The 25955-nt window shown below is 35.3% G+C and overlaps 1 protein-coding gene across 5 annotated transcripts in view; it reads right to left on the reverse strand.

Annotated features, from left to right (window-relative positions):
- The window catches only part of RAPGEF2 (Rap guanine nucleotide exchange factor 2), a 253310-nt gene that overhangs the window by 123091 nt on the left and 104264 nt on the right, over positions 1-25955 (reverse strand). For all 5 annotated transcript variants that reach the window (XR_014023390.1, XM_081304948.1, XM_081304949.1 and 2 more), the window contains exon 4: positions 19980-20063. Coding sequence is in view for 4 of the 5 variants with exons in the window: in XM_081304948.1 (XP_081161074.1) it covers positions 19980-20063 (84 nt within the window). In the remaining variant the exon portion in view is untranslated. The remainder of the gene's footprint in view (positions 1-19979; positions 20064-25955) is intronic.

Consider the following 25955-nt stretch of genomic DNA (forward strand, 5'->3'; position numbering starts at 1 on the left):
CAAGAGTTCTCCCACTCCTTGGTCTATATTCAAAGGACCTAAAAACAGCATAATACAATGATGCAGCCACATCCTTGTTTATAGTAACTCAACTCACAATAGCTAAGCTATGGAAAAAACCTAGGTGTCCTTCAACGAATGAATGGATAATGAAATGTGGTATGTATACACAGTGGAATATTACTCAGCCATAAAGAAGAATGGGATTAACGGCATTTGCCTGTAAATGGATGGAACTGGACGCTACAATGCTAAGTGAATAAGCCAATGCACCCACCAAGCGGCCAAATGTTGTCTCTGCTTTGTGGATGTAATCCCAAAACAAGGAGGTTAGGGAGGGGAATAATAGAAATAGATTGGACTAGACGAAGGAAAACAAAGGGAAGGGAAGAGGAGGGGAATAGAAAAGACAGTAGACTTAATAGGTAATAACTTTGTTACCCTTGTATACATGACCAGAGTAACTCCACATCATGTACAATCATAAGAGTGGGAAGCTAACAGAATAAGTTATACTTTATGTATATATATATATATATATTCTAGCAAAATATAATCTACTGTCATGTATAACTAAAAATAAAAAATAATTGACATGTAGAGTAACAGAAGAAAGATTTCAGAAATAGATCTAAACAAGCATTTTTATAGTTAAATATTTTATGTAACTATTTTTACATTAGGTCAGGCACAGTGGTGTATGCCTGTAATCTCAGCAGCTCAGGAGGCTGAGGCAAGAGGATCACAAGTTCAAAGGCAGCCTCAGCAACTTAGTGAGGCCCTAAGCAACTCATCAAGATCCTGTCTCTAAATATTTTTAAAAGGACTGAGGATGTGGCTCAGTGATAAGCAGTCCTGCATTCAATCCCTAGTACTCCCCACCCCCAAAAAAATATCACTGATTTTTAACAAATGTGTCAAGGCAATTCAATGGATAAATAAATGTTCTTTTCAATGAGTTATTCTAGGACTACTGAATATCACATGCAGAATAGGAAACTTCATAACACTCAGAAAAATTAAAGTAAAAAATGGATCTCAGGCCTACATTGGAAGAGCTAAAACTATTAAATTTCTAGAAGAAAAGATATAAGAAAAATTTTATGACCTCAGATTAAAAGGAGATTTTTTTTAAATAGGGCATGAAAATACAAACTATGAGTGAAAACTTTGACAATATAGAAAGACATAGTTAAGAAAAAGGCAAAGCACAGATTGGGATAAAAAATTTGCAAAATATATTAAACAAATGAATTGTACCCAGAATACATAAAGAATGCTTAACAGGGCTGGGTTTGTGGCTCAGTGGTAGAGTGCTTGCCTCACATGTGTGAGGCACTGGGTTTGATCCTCTGTACCACATATAAACAAATGAATAAAATAAAGGTCCATCAAAAACTTTAAAAAAATATTTTAAAAAAGAATGCTTAACAACTCAAAAATAAAATAGATAATCCAACTTTTTTTTAATGGGTATAAGATTTGAACTAATGTTTCACCAAAGAAGATAAATGAATGGTCAATGAGCACATGGGGATGTAGCTCAGTAGTAGTAAAGTACTTGCCTAGCATGCACAAGGCACTGTGTTCAATTCCCAATACCACCAAAAACAAAACAAAACAAAACAAAACAAACCACCTCAACACAGTAGTCTTCAGAGAAATGCAAAATAAAATCACAGAATATGGCCATTGACCTACTAGAATGACTAACATGAAAACTGACAATACTTTGTTGGACAAGATGTGAAGCAACCAGAAATCTCATAAACTATCATTATGAGTGCAAAATATATGGAAAACAGTGCAACTGGCCATTCGTAAAATGGTTAAACACACACTTACATATAACCCATCAATTCCACTCCTAGGTATTTATCCAAGAATGGGCAATAAAGCAAAACTTCAAAGTTGTCTGAGTCTGTTCTATTACCTTTCAACATAGCTATAACCATCTTTTTTTTCATCTATATTCTCCCTATTTATCTAACCCCCTATCTACCTACCCACATATGGCCAATCTTTTTCAGATGTCCCCAATCCCAAATTATCCCTTTAGGTCTGTAGAGTTCCCATCTGTTTTATCAGTGAATATAACCCAACATGCCTAAAATCAAGTCTCTTCATTTCAAAATGATATTCATCCTTTTTATTTGATTACAGTTGTCAAAGGCAGCATCACGCTATAGACATCCAAGTTCCAAGCACTGGAATCATGCCTGGCTTCTTCTTCCTTGTCTATAAACTTCAGTCAATAAATTCCATCAGTTTCTATCCCTAAATTACTCTTCCATGTGACCTACCAATTTCTATTCTGATGACAATATTGGGTGCTTAACACATCAAAACCATTGAAATAAGGCTCCTACCTCCGGTCTCAACTTAACCCAATACTCCATGAATCCTCTCATTCTACTGATCTACCTTTAATGGTTACTCATGTGATTGAAAGTCATTAGGCCAGCCTCTAAATTCAAATCTGATGGACCACCTGTTTGCAAGCATTTAATGTGAAAGAGTCTAAGCTTCAAACCCTGGAGTAAATAAAAAATCCCTATGGCCTGGGACTTAGTATTCAACCCCTGCTATGTCACATGAATCCAGGAACTTGAATGGTTTGGAAACCTCTATTCTAGGCAATTACCTTCAATATAATCTTCATATATGCCCCAAATAACCTTCTAGCCATCTTTATTGTCAAATACAAAGACTCTAACATCTTTTCTAAGCTATGTATCACAGGCAAATTCATACTTCATGAGCCTGAGTGGTAATCAGGTAAGCTCTTCTCCACTATATTTGAAAGACTATAATTACTTTATATCCTGACATAATCAATGATTTTTTAAAAACTGTTTTAGCCACAATGATGCATCCATTAATCAAATTAACTACACATAAAAGTTTTTGAAAGTTCACTTAAATGGTACAGTGGCTATGAAACCTGAAAAACTTTATTTGAGGACAAATCTTAAATCTATGTTTTCAAAACTATATTTTAAAATTCAAGATCAGGGGACAAAGTAGTAAACTAAATCTTAAGATTCTGAATTATTATTATTGACTTATACAATCATCAAGGGAAGAAAAAGAAAACACTAATGTAAATCTCATTATGTAAATTTACTTTTTTCTAGAATATGTATATATTCTAACCCAGAATACATATGATTTAAACCAATGAAATGAAATAATCTTACTTTGGGATTTTACTATTTGTAAATAGAATTAAGACTACATAATGACTATACTCTAAATTCACCTTAATGAACCATAAAAAAGTAATAATAATATTTAAAAACACAGGAAAGTAATATTTTGACCACTGTTCTAATTTTTTATTAGTTGAAAATGTTTATGAAATACACCAGTTATCTTAATGAAGTTAGACACTAATACACTAACCAGTTTATAGCTAGGAAACATGCATGTAGCTTATGTAACATTACGTGAATGTTCAATACCAGAAATTCTATTTTTATATTTAATTACAAAAATACAAAAAAAAAGTAACTCCTATATGTGTTAGCAAAAGCTAAGAAGCATCTAAGGAAATAATGTTAATATTCTGAACTTACAGTTTTATATTCTAATCAGTGATAAATATTAAGTACAGTTTTAAGACCTGTATATTTAAACTCTCACCCCCCAAAAAATGATATACATATCTAAGGTATTTCTTCATTTCATTTATTTCAACTAGTGCTTTTAAACAATCTACAATACAATGAAAAAAACTGAATATAAAAAGTCTTTTTCTCTAACATTCAATCATAATTTTGTTATCTTTAAGATACATACACAATTCAACTCATGATAAAATACAGGTCCCCAGAACTGTGATTAATTGGAAATTTTTATTTTAATAAAGATATTCCAATTTCCTGGAGTATAGTTTGCTTCATTTATCAATCTGTCTTTAAACAATATCCTTAACTCACTATTTCCTGTTACTGTCCCCAATACAGAAAGTATGCTTCCTTCAAAACAAATTTAATTGCTAAACATTAATATTTTTTAAGACATACCTTAAATTTATACAGGTAAAACAGTGATTCACCCATCCCTCTACCCCTCCTCCAAAATTAACTGTGGTGCAAACAAGGATTGTGAGTTCCTTTGCACATAGCAGTCGATAAGAATTCTAACACTTACTGGAGAAAAATAATATTGGATTTCATTGACAAATACCAGACTTTAAGACTTTGATGAAATATAATAACACTTATTTCTGTAAGAGAAATCCAAACACTCCTGTAAATTAGGACTTCCAGGATGAATTATCACACACTTATTTATACCAAGGATCATATGTGACAATTCCCTGACTGAAGACTTTCAGCATCAGATGACCTGGATATTGCATAAACCACACACACAAAACTTAAGTCCTTCTCTTTAAGGGTACTTACTTTGTTAAGACACTACAAAACGCCAGTGCTCCAAAGACCCACAAAAGCCTATATTTATATGTATAGCACATCTGTGATGCTGTAGTTATAGCAACCAAATTCCCAACTTGATCCAGCAATTGAACTCCCTCTCTAGAGAACAGTTTTGCTCTGTGCAGCAGGTTATCACGTCAGAATATGATTTCAAAGTGGAACAAGGGATTTAAATTATGCTGAAAATCATGCTAGCTTTCCAGGATAAAGACATTTCATACTAAAGCAGGAGGTACAACCAATACCCAATATATCCCATTTTCTCTTTCTTACATGTTTCACTCAACTCCTTTAATTATAGACCTATCTGATTTCAAATTTAAAATGGGATATATTTACATCCAGTGCAATTAAACTTTCTGTTCCTTATCATCAACTCTATAGTCAAGCCAAGTTGACTTTGTTTTTTGGTACTAAGATTGAACCCAGGGATGCTTTACCACTGATCTTCATCACCAGCACTCCTTATTTTTTACTTTGAGTCAGGGCCTTGATAAATTGCTGAGAGGGGCCCAAACTTGCAAACCATCTGCTTCAGCCTCCTGAGTTGCTGGGATTACAGGCATGCGCTTCAGCACCCAGCCCTTTGTTGGTATGTTTCCTAATTTTCTCTGACTTATTTGAAACTCTCTCCCAGCATTTCTTAAAGTCTTTAACATATATCTTGCCTGACATATACTATGAAAATATCAGAATTTGAGTCAACTTTTGGTAAGACAAATAGGAATTACAGGTGATATAAGACCCGAGGGAGTGTGGCTGAGCTGAAGAGTGTGAGCAAGAGCAGAGGAAAAGAATGATCTAACAGAAATAATTAACATGCCACAGAATGAGAGGGGAAAATAAAGTGAATGTATACAATCGAGACTGCTGGTTGGCTACTCCACTGTCCATTCTTTCCTTTCTTGTTAGAAACTTATTTTCATATTGGCTTTGTGTTTTGTTTTGCTCTTAAACAGGGTCCACAACATTGCAAAATAATAGATTCCATGTCCCAGGACCCTGAGCTAGCCATATGAATACATTCTGGACAGTGAGCTACAAAGAGAAATGTTGCCTCTAGGATTTCTGACTTGGATGGAAACTTAAAAAAAAACTTTCTTTCTTTCCCCCTGATTCTGGTTTCCAATGCAGATATAATGACTAGAAGCCAGCAGCATCTATGCCATGAATTGACCCTGAAAATGGAAGCCATGTGCTGATTTAGGTAGAGAAAAAAGAAGCCTATAACTTCTCACACCATACAACCACCACCATACCATCCTGGACTGCCTACCTCCAGGTTTCCTCTTCATGAGGGAAAACGTAGCCCTTGTTGTGTTTATGCAATTGTTTTATGCAACCAAACGAGTTGCAATTAACAGAGTAAGCAGACTGACATTTAGCAAGACATCTTTTGCCTTTTCCCTCTTTGGCACCCCTGCATTAGTCAATCAGAATCAACTTCTCGAGAACTTCAACAGATTCTGTCTTCCATTGTCTTGCTACCTCATTTTCCTAATTCTTATCCTCTATGTTAACCAAATATTAAGTAAACCATTAGTCACTGAAAATATTTTTTCCAAAGGGCTTTTTAAAAGGGACAGGTTAAATAATCAATAAGTCGATGCCAATAAATTAAGAAGGCTTCTGAGGAGGAGGAGGAGGAGGAGGAGGAGGAGGAGAGGAGGAATGATTAAAAGTGTGAAAAGGCTTACTCCAACAGGATGGGAGTAAATCTTGGCCAATTACTCTTCCTACAGGGGATTAACATCTAGAATATATGAAGAACTCAAAAAACACCAAAAATAAATAACCCAATCGATAAATGGGCAAAAGAACTAACTAAATAGAAACTTCTCAAAAGAAGAAATACAAATGGCCAACAAATATATGAAAAAATGTATAACATCTCTCGCAATCAAGGAAATACAAATCGAAACTACACTAAAATTTTCTCTCAGTCAAATCAGAATGGCAACAATCAAGAATACAAATAATGAGGGCTGAGGTTGTGGATCAGAGGTAGAGCATTCGCCTACCATGAGTGAGGCACTGGGTTCTATCCTCAGCACCATATAAAAATAAAATATTTTGTATCTACCTATAACTAAAAAATAAATGTTTTTTTTAAAAAGAATACAAATAATGATACAGTGCTGACAAGGATATGGGGGTAAAGGTACATTTGTACATTGTTGGTGGGACTGCAGACTAGTACAACCACTCTGGAAAGTAGTACAAAGTTCCCTCAAAAGGTAGGAATGGAACCACCATATGACCAGTTATCCCACTCCTTGGTATTTCCCAAAAGAACTAAAATCAGCACACTATAGTGATAACAGTCACAGCAAAGTTTATAACAGCACAATTCACAATAGCTAAACTATGGAATCAACAAAGTCCTTTGACAAATGACTGGATTAAGAAATTGTGGTATACATGCACAATGGAATATTACTCAGCTATAAAGAAGAATGGAATTATGGCACTTGCAGATAAATGGATAGAAATTGAATTCCATGCGTGTATGATTTTGTCAGAACAAATGCCATTACTTTGTAAAACTAGGAGGTTCTACTAAATAAAATTAAATTTTAAAACTTGATTAAAGTAAAAAATAAATCAAGGTTAAAAATGCAATCCTGAATCCATAGAAATTAACCAAAACCTATTAAATTGTCTGCTGTGCAGATGCCGAAGAAGCGAAGATAGCACAATTCATGTCCATGAAAAATCTTACATTGTAGTATGGATATGGAGTGATTAATTCTGATAGGAATAAATGGGTAGGATCCCCAAAGAATATGAAATACGTGGTTTTCACAGGTGGATGGGTGGAGTGGGGAAGAAGGTGGAAACAATGAGGTAAAGATTCTAGCAAAGGGGAGGCCCAGGCAAAGGTGTGCCCAGGCAGTAATCCATTTGGTATAATTGTGAACATTTGGTATAATTGTGTGTAAAGAGTGATAGCTTCCCTTTTTACTCACTAAGCCTGGGAAGCCCTTTAGGCTCATTATACAAGATTTCAACAAGAAAAATTCTGTGCTTTTTAACAATTATCATGGCACTATGGAAGAAATACCAAAAGCATTTGGGGAGCTACCTTAATAGAGCAGGTGACACCTGAACAAAGGCAGAAGCAGTGGTGACAGAAACATTATTTTAAAGCCCTGGAAGAAAATAGATGCCAACCAAGACTCTCATATCCAGCAAAATTAAGCTTTAGATTTGATGATGAAATAAAAACTTTCCATGATAAACAAAACTTAAAAGAACTTACAACTAGAAAGCCTGCACTACGGAACATCCTCGGCAAAATACTGCATGAGGAGGAAATGAAAAACAACAATGAAAATCAGAAGAGGGGAGTATTACACTAAAGGGAAAACTAATCAAAGAGAAAACAAGTCAAGTTAAATTACAAAAATAAACAAAAATGACCAGGAATACAAATCATGTCTCAATAATAATTCTGAATGTTAATGGCCTAAACTCACCAATTAAAAGACACAGACTGGCAAGTTTGGATTAAAATAAAAGACCCAAAAATATGCTGCCTTTAAGAGACTCATCTCATAGGAAAAGGCAACCACAAAGTGAAGATGAAAGGTTGGGAGAAAACAGACCACTCACATGGACTGCTGAAACAAGCAGGGGTTTCCATACTCATATTAAATAAAGCAGACTTCAAGCTAAAGTTAATCAAAAGGGATAAAGAAGGACATTTCATACTGCTCAAGGGAACCATACATCAACAAGACATAACAATTATAAATATATATGCCCCAAACAATGGAGCATCCGTGTTCAACAAACTCTTTGCAAATTCAAGAGTCAAATAGACCACAACACAATAATTCTGGGTGGCTTTAACACACCTCTTTCACCACTGGATAGATCTTCCAAACAAAAGCTGAACAAAGAAACTATAAAACTCAATAACAGAATCAATAACTTATACTTAATTGACATATATAGAATATTTCATCTATCAATAAGCAAATATACTTTCTTCTCAGCAGCACATGGGATCCTTCTCTAAAATAGACCATGTATTATGCCAGAAAGCAACTCTTGGCAAATACAAAAAAAGTAGACCCTTCATTCTATCAGATCATAATGAAATGAAATTAGAAATCAATGATAAAATAAAAAAATAAAAGCTACTCCATTTGTAGGTAAATGAATGGAGTTGGAAAATATCATGCTAAGTGAAATAAGCCAATCCAAAAAACCAAAGGCCAAATGTTCTCTCTGATATGTGGATGCTGATCCATAATTGGGAGGGGTGGAGAATGGAGGAACTTTGGTTGGGCAAAGGCAAGGGGGAGGGGAAGGAGTGAGGTAGAAGCATGGGGGCAGGAAAGATGGTAGAATGCGACGGACATCATTATCCTAGGTACATGTACGACAGCATATAAGGTATGATGCAACATCATGTACAACCCAGAGAAATGAAAAGTTGTGCTGCAATTGTGTACAATGAAAAAAAAAAGTCAATAAGAATGTATAAATACATCTGAACATAAATACTTCTAAAACATCAAAAAAATGCTTCATTGTTAATTCTGAAGCTTTATTTTGTAATAAAGTCACAATCTAATAACTTTGAGTTATATTTTTGTCATTGACTTCTGTGAAGGGCTGAGAATTCTAATTTAGATATTAAAGACTCGCTCAGTCTGTTTCTAAACTTGTTGTCAGGATTATGGGGGCAGGATAGTTTATTCATGTTCTGTGTTAGCTCATGGAGTTGCAGTATTTTTCTACTCATTTGTCATTTTAAAATCTATTTACAAAACAAAGAAACAAAAAAGCCCAAATACACCAAAGACCAAAATAGTGTACTAGATATTTAAGACACGGACCTTTATAATTAGACAGACTCTTCTCTGAATTTATGGTGTTTACAATCCTAGGAGGGAAAATCACCCTTTTAAAAATGTGATTTTCATAAAAGAATCAAATCTATGATAGAAGTCTCTAAAAAGTGCCTTTTAATAGAAATGATCATGCATACCTTATTTAGTCCTAAAAAAATAACATCTTTATTGTTCTGATAGTTTAAAACTTTCTATGTCTTTTATATGAAACTATTGATAAGCAGTCTGTTTACTTCCTATTTATTCTGTGGCCAGTTTAGAGGCTATGAGGTTGAAGGAAAAAACAAGCCCAGGCTAGCTGCAAGCCTAGGAAACTTGAAAGGTGACAAAAGAAGGATTATAATTCATGCTAGGAACCAGAGAGATTAGAAAAAAGACCTTTGCAGACAATGCTGGCTTCTAGTGCATGGGCTTTAGGGTCAAATTGACTAGATTATATTGGGCAAGAGAACAAGTAGGCACAGTGATCGGTTTATTCTGAGTGTCTAAGAAGTTATGTCTATACCTCGCACTGTAGTGAAGTGCCATCAAAATTGAAGTTTGGTCTGCACGCCCATTTCGTATTTTGGGTTATTCTGTTCATTCTGAAACAGTTTTGGTAGATAGTGAAATTCAAGCTTGGAGGCATATTTTTCCATTTTAAGTCAAACATGAATTGAAATTTTCCTTAAGTGCTTGCTGTGTGGTTTTATGTTAAGGCCTGACGTGTACAAAGGAAGCAAGATGGTCTGCCCTTCCTATTGTGTCACTTTATATGTTGGGGGAAGATGAGGCAGTTGTATATGATACATGAAAAAACTGCCTAGGTGTCATCAAATAGGTAGTCCTTGATGTAGGTAGTAATAGGTAGTAATGATGTAGTAAAGACCATGCAGAATGTAAAATCATTTCAAAGATTAGGGATATTTTAATGTGTATGGGAGAATAAAAGGTAGCTCTCTGGAGGTGGATTTTGAATTGTATTTATGATCTGCTCTATTGGAAAGTGATTAGAAAGAAAATCTAGACATAGTAAAGAATATAAGAGGTGGTACAGAGAGGGCATTGAGGGTAGGCAATCTATACATTACCAAAATATTTAGTGAAGACAAAAGAATGGAATCAATTTATCTACAATTAAGGGCAGTTTAGGGAGTGATGAGTGGTCTAGTTTACAAAGCTGCATAACTTGGTTGGAAAGCCAGGACTGTTGGTAAATTAGGTTTCAAGTAACATTGGCAGGATGTTGGAGGAATTGTGCACATCAAGCTGGGTGCTGTAATCCCAGCAACTCAGGAGACCGAAGCAGGACAATCACAAGTGTGAGGCCAGCTTCAGTAACTTACTGATGCCCTAAGTAACTAGTGAGATCCCGTCTCAAAATAAAAGAACTGGGGGATGTAGCTCCTGGATTTAATCCCCAGTATATGAGACAAGAGAGAGGGGGGGGGGAGGAGGGGAAGGAAGGAAGGAAGGGAGGGAAAGAAAAGAAAGGAAAGAAAAGAAAGAAGAAAGAGAGAGAGAGAGAGAGAGAGAAAGAAAAAGAAAAAAGAAAAATGCACACATCATTTGTTTACACCATGTTGACTGTGTCCATTTACAATTAATGCTTTTCCTTCATTGATACCAAATATATCTACAATTTAAAAATTAAAATTGTGCTATGGTCGTCTTAATAATCAGATTTTAAAATTAGAGCTGGCAGCTATAATGAGGATAAGTGGAGAAACAAGACATTTAACTAATCAGTTCTGAGAGGCAGAAATACTATTCTCATTATGCTTCATATGACAAACAATGAGCTACTTCAGTTTAAAAATCGCAGGCCTACTTTCTGCCTGCCAGTTCTACATGATAAGTTAATTGATTGCTCTGAGAACTTGCTAGGTTTTTTTTTTTTTTAAGTAATAACAATGGACAAGTGAGTCTGTATTTACTTGGTAGATATTTGAAGACAAATTCAAATGTTTTATAATTCAAACCCTAAAGAGCTATAGGGTTTGACAATCACTCTTGAAAAAGCACAAATTTATTATGTCAGATGATTTGCTAGAGATCCAGTATTGCATTTAAAAATGACTCTGTAATGAATTATATTACAGAGGGGTAATTTTATTGGACATTAAATGTGGCCAAAGGTATAAAGAGAAGTGAGGAGTAGTGTTTTGGAAGCTGTATGTTAAGATTTACCTTCAAGTATAATGGAAGCGAAGGACTGGTTCTTGAAGAAATGGGGAATGGGGAAAGCATCTATGGACCACCTTAAAACTATCCTTGTTGAGTTTTAGAACAAATATATTGGTCATACATATCTTCCCATTCATTGTGAGAAGATATCATAACTTAAGCTTCTTAAAAGCAATCTTTATGGACAGTTTATTCAGAGTTTTTTTTTTCGAGAAAATGTAAAACTTAAAAAAAATTAATAATTAGAATGACCTGAAGTTACTAGATGGTGGCAGAATTAGTAAGGACTAGCATGTTTTGTAAAAGCTACTTATCTTAGGCGTTTTCTTTTTATCACATTATTTTTGCAAAAGCCAAGTGATTCCAGATTGTACTTGTTAGTTAATGAAAATAGGGAGTTAAGAGAAACTTTTGTCATAAGTTTATGTATTTTATTTTTTTGAGGATATTGTGAATGGGGTAGTTTTCCTCATTTCCTTTTCAGAGGATTTGTCACTGATATATAAGAATGCCTTTGTGTCATGAACTTAAAAATGTTCAATTTAACATATAAACATGAATATAACCAAATACATAGGATTAAAATATACACATATGCATAAATACATGTTTATATGTGTGAGTCAATGTATTGATTGGTTCTCTAGGACTTGACTGTTTTTCCTTCATTTTTCTCTACTTATTTACCCCACACCTAATCTAGAGACAGATTTTTAAAAAATGATCAGTATTGAGTTTCATAAGCATTCTACTTCACAGGTTAAGTTTAACAGATAGTTATCAAGAAGGAGCACTCAATGTATTGCTTCTTTAAAATATTAATATCTAAAGCCCTCACCCCTGCAAGGGATAGTATCCTAACAACTTCATATCTTAGGAGAATTGTTTACCAAAAGGGCTATTGTAGGTGATGAGCACAATATCAGAACTGATTTCTAAAATTAGCCGTTACCCTAGGCTGTTAGTTATGTCTCTTCAAGAGATTCCTCAATTTGATGTTGAATTAGTATTAATGAGCCCTTTATTCTGACTTGTGTCCTAAGCTGCTTTCCTGCATTTCTTTGTTTGCTTATATACTCTTGTCTTACTCATTTATGCCATAAGTATTATTGAGTGAGGTGAGGTCCTCTTATATGCCTGCTTAGAGTGTGATGCTTGGAGGTCCCGCTCCCATGTCATTAAAGCCAAGAAATAAAATGTTTCAATAAGGAAGAGGGGTCATTCATTCAATGCCACAGAAAGATTCAATAACATGAGAATAGAAATATAACCTTTGCATTTAATGATGTGGAACCCATAGGAGTTGGTGGAGTATTGGAACTGGTTGAAGAGGTAGCCAGACAGATAAGAACTGGTGAAACTGAGAATTTCATCATATCAAGAAAGTCCTTCGTAAAGAGGAGCAGGAAAGTGGGGTGGTGGGTTGGTGAAATTAAGAAGGATTTTCTTTAAGCCGCTGGGTTCAATCCTCAGCACCACATAAAAATAAATAAATAAAATACAAGTATTCTTTCCAACTGCAACTAAAAATATATATTTAAAAAAATCAGAGGATGCTAGTGTGTCTTGAAAGAAATCTAGTGGAGAAGGATACATGGATGATATAGGAAAGAGAAAAGGTACTTGCAGAATTGGGTGAAATCCACAAATGGGTGTGTGTGTGTGTGTGTGTGTGTGTGTGTTTGGTACTGGGTACTGATCTCGGGGACACTCAACCACTGAGTGGCATTCCCAGTCCTATTTTATATTTTTATTTAGAGATAGGTTCTCACTGAGTTGCTTAGTGCCTTGCTTTTGCTGAGGATGGCTTTCAATTTGCAATTCTCCTACCTCAGTCTCCAGAGCCGCTGGGAGTTGTTAACATTTGAAAGAGTGAACGCACTTCTTGTTTCATGGTCTTAAAGTAAGATATATAAGTGGATTGGTAGATTTGGGAGTTCTATGGTGGATACTTAGAAGCCTTGAAAGAGGGCAGGCTGTGAAACAGCCCTTTTGTTATTTATGGTCATAGATTTATGTTTTGTTTAAAATATCTATAGCAACTTTCATCTGTGTAGCGCAGGCATGGAGGTGGGTTTGGTTGGGGTTTGGACGTCACTAGTACATTCAGTAAAGAGTGAGAAAGGGTGAAGATGTTAGGGGTGTGTGTGAAACACCTGTGCCTTTCACAGTTTTTAAAAATTTATTATAATTGTTATATAGGACAGCAGAATGCATTTCAATTCATAGTACACATATAGAGCACAATTTTTCATGTTTTGTTGTACACAAAGTAGAGTCACACCATTTATGTCTTCATACATGTACTTAGGGTAATGATGTCCTTCTTATTCTACCGTCTTTCCTACCCCTCTGCCCTGTCCCTTCCCTTCCCTACCCTTTGTCCAATCAAAGTTCCTCCATTCTCTATCCCTCCCAATTATGGATCAACATCCACATATCAGAGAGAACATTTGGCCTTTGGTTTTTCGGGATTGGCTTACTTCACTTAGCATGATATTCTCCAACTCCATTCATTTACCTACAAATGCCATAATTTTATTCTCTTTTAATGCTAGTAATATTCCATTGTGCATATATACCAGTTTCTTTATCCATTCATCTATTGAAGGGCATCTAGGTTGGTTCCACGGTTTAGCTATTGTGAATCGAGCTGCTATAAACATTTATGTGGCTGCGTCACTATAGTATGCTTATGTTAAGTCTTTTGGGTATAGACGGAGGAGTGGGATACCTGGTCAAATAGTGGTTCCATTCCAAGTTTTCTAAGGAATCTCCATCTGCTTTCCAGATTTGTTGCACCAATTTGCAGTCCTACCAGCAATGTATGAGTGTGCCTTTAACTGCACATCCTCACCAATATTTATTGTTGTCTGTATTCTTGACAGCTGCCATTCTGAATGGAGTGAGATGAAAACTTAGGGTAGTTTTGATTTGTATTTCTCTAATTACTAGAGATGTTGAACATTACTTCATATATTTATTGATCGAATGTATATCATCTTCTGAGAAGTGTCTGTTCAGCTCCTTAACCATTTATTGATTGGTTTGTTTGGTTTATTTTGGTGTTAAATTTTTTGAGTTCTTTTTATATCCTGGAGAATATCATGCTCTGTCTGACATCATGTGGCAAAAATTTGCTCACAAAATGTAGGCTCTCTCTTCACCTCATTGATTTGTCTCTTTTGCTGAGAAGAAGCATTTTAGTATGAGTCCATCCCATTTATTGATTCTTGATTTTATTTCTTGCATTTTAGGAGTCTTATTAAGGAAGTCGGGGCCTAATCCTACATGATAAAGAATTGGGCCTACTTTTTCTACTAGTAGGTGCAGAGTCTCTTATTTAATTCCCAGGTCCTTGATCCACTCTTGAGTTTTGTGCATGGTGAGAGATGTGGGGTTACTTTCATTTTGCTACATGTGGATTTCCACTTTTCCCAGCACCATTTGTTGAAGAGGCTATCTTTTCTCCAATCTATGTTTTTGGTGCCTTTGTCTATATGAGATAGCTATATTTATATGGGTTTGTCTCTGTGTCCTCTATTCTGTACCACTGGTCTACATATCTATTTTGATGCCAATACCATGCTGTTTTTGTTACTGTAGCTTTATGGTATAGTTTAAGGTCTGGTATTGTGCTGCCTCAACAGTGGAGTAATTTAAAAAAAAAAATAAAGCATATAACACTTTCTCTTTTTTAATAACATGTAATAATTTCATATTTATGAAGCACAGAGTGATAATTCCATATATGTATACAATGTGTAATGATCAACTCAGAGTAATTAGGAATTTATCTCCTGAAACATTTTAATTCTTTATACAATAAACTATTGTAAAAGTATGCAATGATTTCTATTTAGTTCTTTAAATATACTGATTTAGAGTATGTTGGGACAATAAACATTACTAATATCCTACACATTTGTAACATAAGCCAAAAGTACACTAGAAAATCATTTCTAGGAGCTAGAGTTGTAGCTCAGTGGTAGAGCACTTGCCTACCATGTGTGAAGCATGGGTTCAATTCTCAGCACCTCATATAAATTAATTAATTAAATAAAGGTCCATCAACAACTAAAAAACTATATTAAAAAAGAAAATCATTTCTAAACCTGAAATTTTTATAATTCTCATCTACTGCTTTCTAGCCCCACTATAGTTGCAAACAGTGCCTTTAAAATAAATCAGAGGCTAAGGTTGTGGCTCAGTGGTACAGCGCTTGCCTAGCATGGGTGAGGCACTGGGTTAGATCCTTGGCACCACATAAAAATTAATAAATAAAAAAGACATTGTATCTGTATACAGCTTAAAAAAATAATTTAAAAAATAAAATAAAAAACAAATCAGGGGAAACCAGGCATTCAGGAAGCTGTGGCAGGAGGATTACAAACAAGCTCAAGGGCAGCCCAGGCAACTTAGGAAGACCCTGTCTCAAAAGAAAAGGTAAAATGGCTGGGGATGTAGCTCAGTGGTGAAATGTCCTTGGGTTCAATTCCCAGTGAAAAAAGGAGGGAGGGAGGGAGGGAAGAAGAAAAGGAGGGATGGAAAAGTTAGAAAGGAAATACTCTTCCTTGCCTTACTATTCTCTGCCTGTCAACCATTAATTTACAAGGATGATAGATGTAAACTATACTCATAAAATTGGGCAGCACACAGTGGGCATATCATAGTGCCTACACCTGCTTTGCTTAGAGGCTTGGAAAAACCTACACAGTTTACACTGTTTCTGGATTCATCTACAAAAAACATTCCCTCTAAACCCACACCCAACAGTTCTAAATTATTTTTGTTTGTAATCTTTCTATAGATGCAAAGAAACTGAACTCATTTTTTACGACACTTTAAGAAAAACATAACTGTAAAGTGGACACTGCTTAAAGAATACAAATGGTACTTCAAATATGAGTTTAGCTCTATGTTAAGGCAAGATTATATGCAATGACATAAAATACATGACATTATGGCTATTTGTACAAACATCTATAATTCAAGACTTGACAAATTTCTAGAAGATTTAAAATAAAACTCATAAAAACAACATATCACTACAAGTTGCTTGAAGGAGGGTAGAAAGGAAGCGGTCACTGAGAGTCACACTGGAATTCATAGGTTCTATAAATGTTATAAGTCTTATCAGAAACAATATTTATGTATGAACAATCAAAGTAAAGGTACATAACCAAAATAACCCTCATCTATCCAGACAGAAAATAAAAATGAAAAGACAGAAAACAAACTGTTGATTTAAATATCAACCAACCACTTCAATAGAGCTAATGAGATGTGGAAGCCAAATGACAGATTTTCTGCAATGTATAGCATCCTTGTCACCTGATGAAATCGGGCATCAAAATAATTTCAGAGAAATTAATTAAAAATATAAAAATGTTGCTGAAGATACTTTTATTTCAAAACTAACTGAGGTGGACTAATTGCTCAAGGTAAAATGAATTGACATTGACAAGAGAACGTTCAGTTTACTTACTACATAGACCAATAACCAACTTCCAGACATATGAAAAAAAAAAAAGGTAAATGTACAGAATCATCTGTAAACCTGTTTTATAAAACTGGGCTGATAGCAACTCCTAGTCCATACTGAACGTCTATATTTTCTATATACATAGATACAAATGTTAACCTTTAATGGAGTACCAGTAGACTGACTCTTTCTTATTAAAACAATCTCAGAATCATTCCTAAGGCAACAACCCCACAGGAAACAAACAACTCGGACAGAGCAAATGTCACCAGGTGCAACATGAAGGAATAGCCTATATATAGTACTGGCTTATTCAGTCTGAAATACCATTCCTTCATCCCATTAAAGTACTGACTTTCAAGCATTTGGCATCCAGCCAGAGACATTGTAACTTATGTCATCTTTTAAAATAATTAGACATAGAGTCCAATGTGCTCATGAAATAGGGCTGAACTGCAAGTTCTCTTTCTTCTAGAACAGCAGTTTTCTGAACATTGAGTTCCCTTTCCAGAAGTTAGAACAAGCTGTTACTTGACTAGCTGATGATGGCTGGTAGGAAGCCATCGCAGGCTCCTTCCCTGCTCTAGGGCTTCTGTCTATGGATTTTATTTGTGCAACAGACACCGTCTCAAGATGATGATGAAGTCACTAATTGGTGTTGTCCTTAAGATGCATAGATTCCAAACCACATTTACTACAGCGTTATTTATAATAAAAAAAATAAAACATTTACCCTTTGAAATTATTAACTAAATTGTGAAAACTTCAAATACTTACCTAATCTTTAGGCATTAAAAGTCACAAACAATAAATCTTTATAGTAAATTTTTATGAGACAATGCATATATATATATATATATATATATATATACACACACACACATATTCTTTAACTGACAGAAGCAAGATATTAATTTATATGTAAAAGTATAATCTTAAGCATGTGGACCACATAACAAAGTCTAGAGAAAAGCAGCACTAGAATATTAGAGAATGATCATCTTGAACAGGACGATTTTAAGTGATGTTTTTCCTTTATCTTTGAAAATTTATATAGTAATTATTATTGCTTTATAAACCAAAATTATACATAATGCTTAAAATATTCCAATGATTCAATATTATTTGCCTCCACCTTCCACATTCAGAACCTGCAAGGAACAAAACAGTAGGTTCTGTGTTTGAAGGACAGGAAGAGTATTGCTATTCATTTCTCCATTCCTTTAGGAAGCAGAATTCATAGAGGTATAGGAGCTAGTTCACAGGGTCACTCAGACTTTCTAGGCAGACTTCTAAGAATGTAACCCCTACACACAAGTTTCCATATCTATAAGATATAGGTAATAATTCTGCCTATCTCAAAGGAGAATAGTGAAATTAAATTACTTAATATATACAAAGAAAAAAATTACTTAATATATACAAAAAATTAATTAATATATACAAAAAATTACTTAATATATACAAAAATATATAATAAATTACTTAATATATACAAAAAAATATATTAAAAAATTACTTAATATATACAAAGCATTTTAAATATGCCTGGCATGGGGCTGAGGTTGTGGCTCAGTGGCAGAGCACTTGCCTGCTATGTGTGAGGCACTGGGTTTGATTCTCAGCACCATATACAAATAAATTAATAAACAAAATAAAGGTCTGTTGACAATTTTAAATAAATAAATAAGCCTGGCAAATCAGAAGCACTATAAAAGCTGTAGCTATCATGCTATCATCATTTTATAACTCTTATTATTGCTCTTACAACTATTACTACCACTACTACTACCAGCCACACTATTCTCATTATAACAACTACTGCTATTGTAAGAACAACAAACAGGCAATAGAGCTCCCTCCCTCATGGGAGAATAACACTTGCCAACCTGACCTTGGAGAAGTAGAAGGGCAAAAAAGCAGGAGGATTACACCAGAGAAGATTTTTAATTAGATGCCATGTGTCCCTGGCACTCTTTCACTACCATTCTGGCCCCGAAAGGCCCATCCCATTCCCTTCTGCTGCCACGCCTAGGCCAATCCTTGGCTTCGGTGGAAAAACTACCTCTCCCTATTCTCACTGACTCTAATTTTTTATAAAGATTGTTTTCATCTGTAAATTCTTAACCCTAATCCATTATAAATTACTTATCCAGAACATACTTGAATATTTTTTATAGAGAAATTAGGTGAAAGGGGATCACAATACTTTTAATAAATTTAGTCAATTTAAATATTCAGTAATGTAAAATAAAAATACTTGGTTAAAAAAATTTAATCTTTAGTCTAAATAAAAATAGTTGCTTGTGAAAACACACACAATTAGGAGGAAAAAAGCAACCACTGAAAATCAGTAGCTAACCTGAACACAGGTGGCCATGCTCTGATAGGTGAGTCCCTGGCCTTAGATGCCTGGAAAACAGGTATATACTTGCCCCAAACTGAGTCAGTCAGACTGCATCCCAAGGAATCCAAGGAAAGGACACAAACACTACAGTCAAATGGTGTAAACAGTAGGGACACAAGGTCATAAATCAACAGTCAGCACATACAAGCCAAAGTCACAGGGAGAGAGAAATTAATAGCCTTTGAGTGGGAAGCCAATCCACAGACAGATGCAAAAATGAGAGACCATATGGTTCTGAAAAGCAGAGAAGTCAAAGACAGTTCCTGGCTTTCCATTTCTAGTCCCATGTGGTCTTAATGAACCTTCTTTGCCTCTCTTCAGATGCTTATGAGACTGCCTGCTATACTTTTAAAGTTAACTCTTCTTTACTTAAGCCATCTTGAAGGCAATTTCATTCCCAAGGAACAAATGTGCCCAAAAAGACAGTTAACATGGTCATGTTAACTGCCGGCATGTTCTCTTTTCTTGTCCTTTGTTAGATTCAAAGACTGCTTATGGCACAATATAAGCATTTCTGCCTTGCTTTGTATCAGTAGAAGAACCTGGCAAAAGAACTCAACTCTGCAAGAGAATTTCAAGCATCACGCATCATTACAGATTGTCTACAATACCTGCTTCTTGGAAGAAACATGGATTCCTTAATGAACACGGAACCAGAGAGAAGGATATACCAGCAGGTCCCAATATCATCAGGACTGAAAAGAAAAGGTAACATAATCAGACAATTGTCTACAACATCAACAAAATAATTTTTTTCAAAATGTGTAACACAAAGTGCAGCATCGAAGTTACTTCTAGAATTATAAAGAATAATATAAAACATGTACATAAAAATACTTTATTCAACTACTAAAATCATTCGTAAACCTTAATTTTATACCTGAAATAAGTAAAAGATATTGTATATTCTATGTTAGAACAGAATAGAATTCCAAGTTTTATTCTAATTTTTTAAATAGGAAATACTTCTACTTGCTTCAGTTAACAAAAAATACAAAGAGATATCGGTATAACTCAGATTTCCCATTCCTTTCCCCAATACACCAAGTTTTAAGTTTCCACATTTCCCTACACATATTTAATTCCATTCTTGTTTTTGTGTTGGGGAAGGGCTATTACTGGGGATTGAACCCAGGATACTCTACCACTGAACTCTTCCCCCAGCCCTTTTTAAATTTTTGAATTAGTCCATTATGATTACACATAATAGTGGGATTCATTGTTATATATTCATATATGTGCACAATTTGAGAGTACAGTTTGGTCTAATTTCGTTACCTCTACCCCGTTCCCTCCCCTCCTCCTCCCTTTACCTCCCCCACCGCTGCTGAGGGTCATGAGTGTGGCCTAGCAGTGAGCCAGAGTTGTCAAACAGGTGGTAAGAACAGGCCTGGGGGAGCAGACCACAGGCACCACACCACTGGAACTTTCTTCCAACTTTTAGATTTCTGCCAAACTGCTTGGGTTAAATGATCTTTAGTTTCATTTTATTTTTTATTTGTTTTCCTTTTTATTATAAATAGCATATTTTCTTCTTATGTTCAGAAGACATTTCTATTTCTATGAATCAGCTTATAATGTTTACCCTGTTTGTTTAGTAATTATGAGATTTTTTTATATTATCTGGGATTACTTTATAAAAACTACCCTTTGACTCTGTGATGCTTTTTGCCCTGTATAGATTATAAAATAAAATAAAAAAAAGATAAAATAAAATAAAGTCAGGTTTGTCAAATTTTATTAGTTAGGATACGAGCCTAGTAAGTATAAAAACTGAAATCTGAATACACAGTGGTTGAACCAAGGAGGAAGCTCATTTCTCACATACACCTAACAGTGTTAACACTAAAAGTCCAAGACAGATATGACTCCATGATGCCAGGAAGCCAGCTCTTCTGTTTTTTGGCTTGGTCATCCTCAACCCAGGACTCCCACCTCATATTCTAAAGTGGCAGCTCCAAACCTTACCTCAGTATCTACATTCTAGCCAGTTCAAGAAGTAGAAAGGGCCCCATTTCTTTTTAGATATATCTTGAAAGCTGCAGACTCTGCTTCTCTCTTTAGCCAGTGAATCCCATGTGTGCTACAAGTGTGTCCTTGGCAATTTCTGACAAGTTCTTTTTTACTTTCCATTTGGTAAATGAATTCATTCCAAAAAGCTTCTAAAGGACACTAAATCCTATTTGCAATTCTGAATAATTAAGTTATTAATAAGACCAATCACTATCACCTAATCATTTTTACTATGCTATCTACTTCCAGAGTAAAATCTGCACTGGATCATCTTATTTCCCCAAGTTCATTCTTAACCAAATTCATAAATACTTAGTCCTCTAAGCAAGGCAAAAAGGGAAAATAAAAATTGTCAAACAGAATTTAGTTCCAATGAGGAACAATAAAAGTAAAATGCTTTCTCCACTGAAAATGCTAAGTACTTCACAATAATTTATGTCCTTTTACACACAGTTTTTAATCAATGGTTTTTGCAACCAGCAATCACTTATGTACCTGGTTGGGGGAAAATGTACTTGTCTTTCTTAATAGAAGGTAGCAGCATTATCATTAAATTCTGATTTATGCCATGTAAAAATAGTATAATCTGTCTGGGAGTGGTGGCACATGCCTGTAATCCCAGCAACTCAGAAGCCTGAAAGGATGGCAACTTCAAAGCCAGCCATGGCAATTTAGTGAGACTCTGTCACAAAATAAAAAAAGGGCTGGGAATGTACCTCAGTGGTACTGGGTTTAATCCCCAATGCAAAAATCAAAAAACAAAAAACTGCCAAACACAAAACTCATTTTAAAAATTTTAGATAATAAAACATTGAAAAATATTCTATAAATATACTGAAATCTATTCTTACAATGTTCTCTTTATCACCAAAAGTGAGGTGCAGGGAAATAAAATCTTTAAAAATAGGAAACTAAAGTAGATTACCACTTATTAAGTATGTGGCCTTGGGTAAGTTACGAGAGCTGCTGCAAGGATTAAACAAACAATGACCCTTTAATGAAAATAATAATTGTTCTATGACAACTCACAGTATTACCACATTAAAAAGAACAACAAAAGGCAACAAGGTCTAGGTTGACTGTGACGTGGAGAATATAACATCAACTGGCTTTTCAGTTATTCCAACATTTGTTGCCTGTCACTTGATGTGTGTTTTGTGATTAGTTTATAAACTTTGAGACAGAAACTAAATGTGAATTCTTTAGGGAATGGGTGGGAACTTACTTGAACTTATTTTGTTCATATCAAAGCAGTAATGTCTCATTGCTAACCAGCTTTGTTGCTTGTGTAGACGTCTACAAGGGAGATCCTAATTTCTTACCCTTAAAGTATAGAAAAGCGTGCTGCTGCTGCTGCTGCTACAGTACTGAGTACTATTCTTATAACTTTAGTTTCATCTTAAAAAAAATAAAACTCTAAAGGCAAATTGACATGAACAAAATAAGTGCAAAGTTTATAAACTGAGCTGTCCTGAGACTAATCACAAAACACACGTCAAGTGACAGGCAGCAAATGTTCAAAACAGATGCAATATTGTGATAGCTAATATTCTGGCATGCTGAATACCCACTCACTACCCTATAATTAGATTTGATTCTTTGGGTCAGGAAAGCTATGAAAAAGATTTGATAATCGAAAAGTAAGAAAAGGGCCCTCTCAATCCTTGCCACTGATTATAACTTTATTTATCTGATAGACAGTGCTATGGTTTGGAGAAGTATCCCCAGAGGCCCCTATGTTGAAACTTGGTCCCCAGGGTGGCAGTGCTATTGGGAAATGATGGAGCCTTTAAGAGGCTGCGCCCAGGGGAAGGAAGTTAGGTCCTGAGGGGTGTGCCCTTGGAAAGGACTGTCAGGCTCCAGTCTTTCCCTCTCCCTCTTTGCAACCTTGCCACTATGAAGTGCAAAGCTTCCTCCACCATGTTCTCACCACCAGAATGCACTGCCTCATTACAGGCCCAAAAGCAAAAAGACTACTCCAAAACTGTGAGCCAAAATAAACTCTTCTGCTTTTGAAGTTGTGCACCTCAGTATTTTCTTACAATCACGGAACTTTTTCAAAAGACATCAAATTGAGATCTCCTTTGTGGACACTGGAAAGCTGACTAACAGAGTTGGGCTGTTTCTCTTCCCAAGACTCCAAAGTCATTAGTAGGAGTTATATTTGCTTAGATAAGCATTTGCAGAGCATAATCATTCAATCAATAAATGTTTACTGAGTTTGCTGAGTATTTGCTTCATGCCATGTATAGTAATCATAATTTCTTTGTTATTGTGTTCTCTTTCTTAAGGATTCAGGTTTTATACTTGTAAGTTAATTAAAACTAAGAATACAAAAAATGTGGATCCTATTTTGAAGGTATTCTGGAAATAGCTGAAGTTAGAAAAATCTTCCTGCCCTCTGTTCCCACCCATCCCCTAAAGAATTCACATTTAGTTTCTATCTGAAAATTCCTTGTTGTGCGATGCCACCATCCAAATGCTTTACTTAGTCCAGGAGATTCTCCTGACTTGATCAGAAAGCATTGTGCTGACAGTGTTCACTTTTTTTCACTTGCAACAATGCCTGAAGCAGGCAGTATTTCACTGTGGGATACAACCCACTTCCTTTTAAAGACTCTCTGCCCACAATGCAGCTGTTACCAGAGGGGTTTTACTGCATCTTTACTGTGCAAAATGGTGACCTTTAAAAAAAAAAAAAAAAAGATGAAACTTAAGTTATAAGAATAGTACTCAGTACTGTAGCAGCAGCAGCACGCTTTTCTATACTTTAAGGGTAAGAAATTAGGATCCCCCTTGCAGACGCACAGGCAACAAAGCTGGTTAGCAATGAGACACTACTGCAGTAGCAACAGTAGTAGTTGTAGTAATAACAATAATAATTATTATCACCCAGAACTATCACTGAGATTCTCTTCTATCCAGTGGTTCCAAATCACTTGAGATGCTAATTTAAAAGGCATGTTCCCTAACTCTACCTATCTCACCTCTGTCTTCTGATTATTAGATGGGCAATCCATTAAAGTGACTTTCAAACAAACATCCTAGGGGATTGCTATGCATGAGCCTTAACAACTTTGAAAACCCTCCAGAAAAAGTCTTACTATCAGGCCCCAACAGGAAATAATGGAAGAGGAAAAAAAAACAACTAAAACTATCAATATTCATGCAATTAGTTACATATGTCTTATTAATCAGTGCTATTTTCATTTTTCTTTAAGAGTTGTTTTACGTTTCAGAATGTTGAGCTAAGCAACGCCTTCAAGGGTTGTCAAGACAGCAAAAGCTAAATCCTTAAGAATCCTCACTGGGCATCCAAATAACCTAAATCTGACACCACTGGTAATGGGTAGAAAAGAAAAATCTTAAGATGAAAGAGACCAAAGTAGCAAAGCAGTACTCTGCAATTCTCTCCGCTCTGTCGAAGACACACTGAGAGAAGACCCATAATTTGAAAAAGAACGCAATGGACAACTGACTTGTTCCAATACATCCCATCCTATAACAGACAAAAAGAAAGCCAGGAAAGCCCAGGTGCATGACAAGGCCCTCTTATTAAAGGTTCCTGTTCTGTTTCTCATCCACAGGAAGGAAAATAATAAAGCCAAGCAAAATATAAATAGACCATCACAAAAGGATCAATTCACCTTCCAGTATAATCACATAGAAATCGTCTGAAGCAATCGAAACTATATTGTCTCTAGGGTGCATCATCCCATGTCTACATACGTATGATAAGTTTATGCTTGGAATGATGGGCAAGAGGCAAACATGATATGATCCCACACTTTCCCACCCTATTTTCTGCTACACCTTAGGGTAATCTACTGCTCCTGGCTCGCCACTTTCCTATCTGCCCTTTCCAAACTCTGCCAATCTGCCAATCTTGCCTTTCCCCACTCTCTTACATCACACTGTACCTCAAGAACTGGCTCAGACCCTACTCATTTAAGAAAAACCTCTCACTGTTTTCCAAACTCCAAAACACTTATCACATCTAATTTCACTCAGCTATGTATTTTCTCTAATGACTTCCTATTCTTGAGGTATCTTTTTCTACCTTTTAGGCAGCAACTGTGTGTTGTACCTAGTTATCATTTGTTTGGGTAAATCAGATCATGACACCCTTGTGCTTATAAAGCACGATTCTCTGATTGAGCACCTTTCAGGTAATGTGAGTCTTTTCCTCCTAGCTTCCCAAAGCACTTTAAATATACTCACATGGAACAGTTGTCAGAGTGTTTTAATTATTTCTCTTTATTATTCCCATGAAATATACACTACACAATTCTTGATTGGCACTCAGATATTTTCCTAATAAAGAACTATTGAGCTGAATAAACACCAACTTCAAGAACATATTTAGGTGCCTGAGAGTCAAAGAGGTGACTTTCAACTCACCATTAACTGGGGAGATGAAGCCAGGCGTCATGAACTTCCTTAGCAATATCCTAAATGCCCACAAGGTGGCGATGCCTCCACATAAAAGATGTGTGTGATGTTCATGCAAGAAACAAATACAGTGATCAAGTTCAAATTGATAAGGAGGTTGAAGAACTAAAAAGCTAATAAAT

Source organism: Spermophilus citellus (assembly GCF_964194105.1).
Source record: "Spermophilus citellus genome assembly, chromosome: 8".
Taxonomy (NCBI): Eukaryota; Metazoa; Chordata; class Mammalia; order Rodentia; family Sciuridae; genus Spermophilus; species Spermophilus citellus.